The sequence below is a fragment of the Carlito syrichta genome, unplaced genomic scaffold (assembly GCF_000164805.1).
Source record: "Carlito syrichta isolate Samal-C Ts95f unplaced genomic scaffold, Tarsius_syrichta-2.0.1 Scaffold130369, whole genome shotgun sequence".
Taxonomy (NCBI): Eukaryota; Metazoa; Chordata; class Mammalia; order Primates; family Tarsiidae; genus Carlito; species Carlito syrichta.
This window is the reverse complement of record NW_007074465.1, coordinates 78,219-86,002: the sequence shown is the minus strand read 5'-3', so window position 1 is coordinate 86,002 and position 7,784 is coordinate 78,219. Positions and strand designations below refer to the sequence as shown.

At 46.0% G+C, this 7,784-nt stretch overlaps 1 protein-coding gene across 3 annotated transcripts in view; it reads right to left on the bottom strand.

The window, feature by feature from the left end:
- The window catches only part of NUP107 (nucleoporin 107), a 47,561-nt gene that overhangs the window by 16,822 nt on the left and 22,955 nt on the right, over positions 1-7,784 (bottom strand). For all 3 annotated transcript variants that reach the window (XM_008048945.1, XM_008048944.2, XM_008048946.2), the window contains 7 exons: positions 7,376-7,454; positions 5,190-5,303; positions 3,692-3,782; positions 3,482-3,558; positions 1,649-1,708; positions 878-1,023; positions 725-773 (listed from right to left, as the gene is read on the bottom strand). In XM_008048945.1, coding sequence (XP_008047136.1) covers positions 725-773; positions 878-1,023; positions 1,649-1,708; positions 3,482-3,558; positions 3,692-3,782; positions 5,190-5,303; positions 7,376-7,454 — 616 coding nt within the window. The remainder of the gene's footprint in view (positions 1-724; positions 774-877; positions 1,024-1,648; positions 1,709-3,481; positions 3,559-3,691; positions 3,783-5,189; positions 5,304-7,375; positions 7,455-7,784) is intronic.

Below are 7,784 nucleotides of genomic sequence, written 5' to 3'. Positions count from 1 at the left end.
AAAAAAAAAAAAAAAAGAAAGTTAGCAGAGCATGGTGGCACATCCCTGTAGTCCCAGCTCTACTTGGGAGGCTGAGGTGGGAGGATCTCCTGAGCCCAGGTGGTCAAGGATACAGTGAATCAGGATTGTACCACTCTACTCCAGTCGGGCAACAAAGTGAGATCCCGACTCAAAAAAAAAAAAAAGAAAAAAGAGAAAAATAAACCTAGTCTTATAGTAATGTATGTAGTACCAGTGAAAAACAACAGAAGCCAAAATTCTCCACTGGACCATCTGCACCATGTAAGGGACTTGCCGGGCCACGGAGAGAGCTTGAGGGACACACAGCAGTGCGTCTCACGGTCCTGGGACGGGAGCTGCCTGGAGGAGGTGACTGTCAAGGTGCTGTTCATCCATCCTTAGATCATCTCATTGTTACAAGAACAGACAATATTACTCGCATATCTACAAATTTTAAAGAATATGATTTTTTAAAAAAATTAGGTTATTTTGGTCTCTAGGTAAAAAAATCTTATTAATTTTCCATAATGTATTTTAAATTTTCAAAAGGAAAAAGATAAATGTCACTTAACGCATATAGTTAGATACCAACCCTAAACCACAGAAACAGAAATCACATATCTATGTAATCAAGTTTCTTTGGGCAGGGGAAAGAAGAAAGTTGTACACACTTTCCTTTCAGCTATAGAGCACAGCAGCATGGTACGTTGGTAGTGATACTTACCTTTTTGTCAGTAGCTTGAAGTTCCTCAAAAACCTTCTCTAAAGTCCAACTTTGAAAGAAAGAACAGAATATTAACGTGGGAAAGGACTGTAAAACAAGACAGCAAAGAGCATGCTACAAATCACCATGACTAAGAACAAACCACACACTCACTTGGCTTCCATGTACTCCCTGGGGAGTTCTTCTGTCTCCTCTGGGGTCATCACTGATGTCTGGATTTCCTGTTCCACCAGACTGTCCACCATGACCCGGAAGTAGGCCCACACTGTGTCCTCCCACGTGTCACAGACTGGAAGAAGCTTTTTCCCCATCACAAAGCAGAAACACAGACATATTCAACACGAGAGAAAGCAAAAGCAATCACACCCACTGATGCAGACTATAAAGTAACTTTAAAATGGTAGGAAACTCTGTGGATTAAAAAAGCTATACCAAATAATTTCCCCCCCAAATTATACATTCTAAGAAGTTTCAACAATTAAAAGTTTTTTCCATACTGAGTTTACAATTAGATCAATTTTCCATGCTGATACAAGATGCGTTTCAACTGAGTTTCACAGAATCCCCCAAAATAAAGGGAGCGATGATGGTTGTGAGAAACACACACGTGTGTGAGACAACCCAGGCAGTCACTGTGCCTCAGTGGCATGCTTCTGATGTAGCTATGGGTGGTGGGTCGTCCACAAACATAAACGTCTACAATTCTTAGTGGAAACCCAAGATTGATTTCACTCATCACAACATCATACGTGGAAGGGATGCATCAAATCAAGCAGTTCGCATCACCGCTGGTTTGAGATTATCATTATTACGCTTAGAAAGCAGCCTACGCTTGTAAGGTTAACTAACTGTACACTATTATTACATTATGTTTTGTGTATCTGATTTTATTCCACAGAAAAATTTAAATATTAAAATACATACCTGCTTAAGGTTCCCACTTAGTGCTGCATAAATCGCCCTCTCATATTTGTTAAAAAGTTCCTAAAATAAAATGAATATGAGCAAATTTGAAATCCTCTTTCCCAGTGCGTCAGTTTTCCTCATACCCTAGAATTCTGTCATTTCTTCCAGACTTAACCTACTCACTTGACAGTTTCTAAACCTTGCTGAGATCTAGTGAGGTAAGAGGAGGACTTCAGGCCAACGAAATACTCAATGCTGACATCTAAAGGGAAAGACACCGAAGTGCCAAGAACAGAGGGAGGCCGAGCCAACTCCATGGCTGCTGCCTGTCCAGTCTGCTTTCACTGCCGACAAAAGCGATCCAGGCGTTTTCTCCCAGGAAGCTTGCGTGCCTGACTCTCCCTGATGCCTACCTAAGAACATCAAGACAAGGCACGCACCAGCTGCAACTGACACCTAAGTAGGATTGAGTGTGCCCATCAAGTGAGCCCCTCTACTTTTGGGATTCCATCAGTGGCACATCCAGTGTTCTTGACATCCAACTGAGACTTCTGAGACCCTGACGGCCTACCCGGGTCCACTGCCTCGCCCATCACGGGTCCTGCCCAGTCCTGCCCCTTCCTCCGCACCTGCCATGCCGCCCTGGGACTGGCCCTCAGGACTCGGCAGCTGGATAATCCTGGCAGGCACCTCATTACCTCAGGCCACTCAGGTGTGTTCTCCAGGCCAGGCCAGTCTCCTCAACTCTCTCCTGCCATGTGCCCCGAGGTTCTGCCACCCTAGTTCACAAGCTTTAGGCGTTCTTCACAGGAAACGTCACATCCGTCAGAGCACCTACACTCGTCTTCACTGGATAACGGATATTCAAGGGGGCTGCTGCTTTTACTGTCTCTGTATCACTGATGAAGTGGTGAGCTTTGTTCTCTGAGCCTCATTTTTCATGTGCCAGGTGGATTTCTGTATATTATTTCCAGGAATGTGCACGTTGGGTCCAGACAGGGCAGAGGCATCTCCTTTTAGGAGCGCGCTCCACTCCATCCTGGCAGTCCTGCCTCTCCCATGTTCCCAGCCTGTGCATCCTGCCTCCAGCTCCTCCTTCCTGTTTTCATCCCAACAACCCAAGTCTACCGATTTCAGAAAGCTTGACTTGATTCTCTCCCTGGGAAATCAACTTCAGGGATCAGCCTGATCTCTCCTCTCTGAACACATGCAGTAGATGTACCTCCTTCATGTCTGCCTTCGTCAGTGCTGAGTGTCTGAAAAGTCCTGAGTGCAGTCAAGCCTATTCCTTTTTTTTTTTCGGAGTCAGTCTCACTCTGTCACCTAGGCTGGAGTGCAGTAGCATGACCCAGACCCTGCAGCCCTGCTGGGCTCAGGCGATTCTTCTGCCTCAGCCTTCCAAGTAGCTGGAACCACAGGCATGCGCCACCACGCCCGGCTACTTTTTTGATTTACTGTAGACAAGGCCTCTCCAAGTTGCCCAGGCTTGTTTTGAATCCCTGGGCTCAGGCAATCCTCTCGCCTCTGCTTCCCAAAGTGCTGGGGTGACATGCGTGAGCCACCACACCCAGCTAATTTTTCACTTATTGTAGAGATGAGGTCTCGCCAAGTTGCCCAGGCTAGTCTTGAAGCCTTGGGCTCAGGCAATCCTCTCACCTCCGCCTTCCAAAATGCTGGGGTGACAGGTGTGAGCCACCGTGCCCCGCCAACCCCTTCCTAACGTCGTTTCAGGTTCTTTGAAAGCAACAGCTTTTGTGTGGTGCTGCTATGAACATTTCACAGTGCCTAAGCAGACTTTCAATGAACTGCCCTCTTGTAAAAACACAGCACTGAACATTTTATCTCCCTTACATCTTCTGCCATTCTCCAACAACTTATTTTCCAAATGCGTCTGTATGGATTCCCTTCAACAGGTTCCAACTCGATTCCTATAAAACAGTAAAAGAAACATTAGTTTAAAATGAGACCTTATTTCAGTCCTTTTTAAAAAGAAAAGCCCCGCTCACCAAGACTGGCATTTCTAGCCTCAGTCCCAACCGCCAGGGAGAGCCCGTGGAATACCTCCACTGATGTTGGGGTCGTGGCTCAGCTTCCAGCCCTCCAGAGTCGCAGCTCGCCACGCCTGCCCGCAGCGCTTGCACAGTCGCTGTGCCTTCGGAAGCAAGAGAGAGAGAGGTCGCCAAGTCACAGTGCAGCACTCAGGAGGCCCCTGGGCCTTGCGGTCCAGTGCGCCAATGCACCACAAGACTCACTGGCACACAGACGATGCCGGCAGTTAGTAACAGCACCCCGCTTCACCAACACGGCGTGTCTCCTGCGATCTCTGCCTCTGTTTCTAAGAATCTCTTTTCTCTTTTGATTTTAGGCTTAGCGATTAGCTCCTGAGACACCTGCTGGCATTTAATTCCACTAGAGACAAACAAGGTGTGGAGGTGGATGGCCCTTGGCTGGTGTAGATGTGTCAGGAAGCACCGTGAGTCAACAACGCGGTACTGCTATTCCATCCACTGACAGATCTTCCTTCTGTCCCACCTGACCACGAGGATGTGCTTGACATGCCAGCAAGGTCCATCTGTACCCGTTGTTCCTGTACGGACCAGCCCATTCCTAGTGCTAGTTCACATGGTAGGACGGCCTTATCCCACTCCAGAGCTCGGCTAGGATGGGATAAACAAGTCACTGCTAGAGACATCGGGCAAGACAGCAAATTCCTGCGGGACTCCTGGGGCGGAGTAGGCCGGGGTGGAGCTGCTGGTGGCCATCTCTGATATGTGGGATGAGCCCTGGGGGCAGAGTTAAACTCAAGCCTGGGAAGATTCTTCTCGGAGTCCCTGGCCTTCAGCAGAAGGCCTGTGAGAACCCTCTACACATGTCCCAGTCACATGAGCCAATCAATCCTCCCCTTGTAAACATTAAGTGACTTTAGCTGGGCTTCTGTCACTTAAGCCTAGACAGCCTGGTTAATAGAACCAGTTAAAGAGTAGTACACCCCAAGCATCATTCTGAATTTATGACCTTTAAAAAAAACTGTGGCCAGGCACAGTAGTAGCTCAGGCCTGTAACACCAGCAAGGTGGGAGGCCGAGGCAGGGGGACTGCTTGAGCCCACAGGTTTGAGATCAGCCTGGGCAACACAGTGAGACCTTGTCTCCACAAAAAATTTAAAAATTTGCCAGGGTGGTGGCATATGCCTGTAGTCCCAGCTACTCAAGGGGCTGAGGCACGAGGATTTGAGGCTGTGGTGAGCTGTGGTTGTGCCACTGCACTCCAGCCTGGGCGAGAATAAGATCCTGACTCAAAAAAAAAAAAAAAAAAGAAAAAGAAAAAGAAAAAGAAAAAGATAAAGAAAATTTTTTCTATTAGAGTTGTACAAATCAGAGTGCAGTGCCTCTAAACTAATGTGTTTCTCATCACTGGAAATGTTCAAACAGGAAGTCAGACCCAGGCCTACTGTGAATGGAATCACTGTATCAAGGAAGTACACGAGCGGGCTAGGTTTCTCCTCCAACAAACAGAGTCCAAGACTGCTGAAAGAGAACAGGCAGGCACACCTGTCTTACCTCTTCTGTCATGCCGGCACGGATTAGTGTGAAAAGGTATTTGAGTAACCTGACTTCATCTTCTCTGTCTAGGTCATCCAGAGGCATTTTCTGTCGGATGGGAGCATCAGGGTCCTACAAAAAAAATCGTCAATGATAAATCCTTCATACCCACAGATGTCCAAACGTCAAGAGGTGATCCATTGGTTCCGAGTTTATATACCAAAATAGGTTCACGTACAATGTAGTTAGAAAACCAAGGGAGCGAAGGTGCCATAGAGTCACAGGTGTCTACACAGCCACACAACTGTCTGCTGCCCCACTTAAAGCAGCTGCCACTGGCACCAAAGGGCATGCCCAGGTCAGGCAAGGCAGAAATGCCACCAGTCCAGTCCAGCACTGGGGACACTAGAGGATAAGCTGAGCTCCAGGGTCACAGCAGAGGCACAGTCCAGGTAACTGTAAACAGAGGCGAACTTAGATGGAAGGCGAACATGGAGGAAGACTGCTGCCCTCTCCCCTGTGACTGGAACATGCTTAGCTGGTACCTTCTGAGAACACAGGGAGGAAGACAGCCTCTCCACTAAGACCCCATTTGGGCTTAAAACCACATAAAATGCACCAATGCTAGCGAAAAAATTCTAACCAATTTCTAGTGAATAAATAAATAAAAACTCCGGAACCAGTTACTCCTACCCACAACTATTCACGTGCTTGTAAACACTTAGGATTGCAGGCTGTCCCCTCACTTGAGCAGCAAACAGCACCCAAAAACTACATGACAGATTTCAAGTGGAAAACTACTTCAATGCAACAAGTAATTCTTATTCCCCGAGTTACAGAGGACACGGTAACTGAGTATCAATCCACGACATGGAATGCACGATGGATCCACTGGTCTCTCCCACAAATGCCTTGCAGACACAGCCACCCATTTTTGAAAATGACCTTCCTGTGGCAAAAGGAAATCTCCCTTTCCAGCTATTTGGAATGGTGACTGTCAGCTACTGCCTGCTGTGGGTAATTAAGCTGTCATCTACTTCAAGCTTGTCAGCAGTTCCCAAACAACTTCCATGAAATAAAGACACTTTCCTACCAAATGAATTCTAATAATTTTTCAATTGTTACTTTATTTTTTAAAATTTATTCTTACTTTTATTTTTTTGTTACAAAGATGTGGGGTACAATTCAGGGTTAGGTATACAAACGTTGATTATGCAGGTACCCTTGTTGATGAGGTATGCCCCTCCCTCCCCTCGCAGTTTCCCTCAAATGCCAATCCCACTCCCCCTCCCCTGGCAGTTTCCCACTACTGCCCATCCCTTTCTTCTAGTATTATAATTGTTCAAGGTCTGCTTATGAGTGAGAACATATGGTACTCAATTGTTACCTTTTTTCTCTTACCTGTCGTCATAACAGAGATACTTCACATGCCCTACCTGTCACCAAGTTTCTACTTTTATTTCTGAAATAACCTAGCTCCAGTTCTTTTCAACTCCACTGTTGTTCCTATTCCTTATATCCTGGAATAACCTTTGTAACATCACGCTAATTCATAAGACCATTTTCTTACTTGCTTTCTTTATAAAAGAGCTTTCACAGGCTATTACATTATATCATCAGTCAAAGCTTGCTACAAGACCAAAATTAACTTCTTTTTAAAGCTGGCAAATTAGGTGCACTATCTATACTTCTCATTGTTTAACAATTCAAAAGCAGGCCAGGCTTGGTGGCTCAGCCTGTAATCCCAGCACTTTGGGAGGCCGAGGTAAGTGGACTGCCCAAGCTCCTGGGTTTGAGACCACCTCAGGCAGCTTGGTGAGACCTCGTCTCTACAGTAAATAAAAAAAAAAAATTAGCCGGGGGTGGTAGTGTGCGCCTGTAAATCCATTACTTGGAAGGCTGAGGTGGAAGGATTGCTGGAACCCAGTAGGTCAACACTGGAGTGGCCGTGAGCGTGCCACTGCACTCCAGCCTGGGCTACAGAGTGAGACTACAACACAAGGAAAAAAAAAACCAGTTCAAAAGCCAAGGATATGCTCAAATACATCATCAGATTCAAATATGACTTGGTTGTTTTAGAGTAAAATGTTGGTGTGTGCAAATCTTTAGGAAAATTGAAGGGTTCAAGAGAAAAAAATCTCAGCTTTCATTAAAAAAAAAAATTACTGAACTGTAAAGATAACTTTCATTTAAGGGACACTTACCAGTTCCGTGACAAGAGGGCGGGTACCTCCTATGTAAGAAGAAAGCTGCCGCTGCTTTAAGATGTGCAGAGTGTTTTCCCTGAAAGAAAAAGAACCTCATCTTTCTAAAGGACAATTTAAATAGTTCTATTTTTTAAACAACTAACCAAGACAAAGTAAGAAAAAGACTATAAACCCAGAAAAAACCTGCAAAATTCCTCAACTGGAAACGCACGTCAGCTCAGACCACCCATCCCATCTTAGGCTGTCCTCCTGCTGAGGCACTGCACATTGGGTTTCCGTGCGGTACTGTCTGCAGCCCTTTCTCAGCTGTGTTCTCTGTGTCTCCTCCAGTCTGGGGCTTGCTCCCTTTTGTTTTCTTTTTTTTTTTTTTGAGTTGGAGTCTCACTCTGTTGCCCAGACTGGAGTG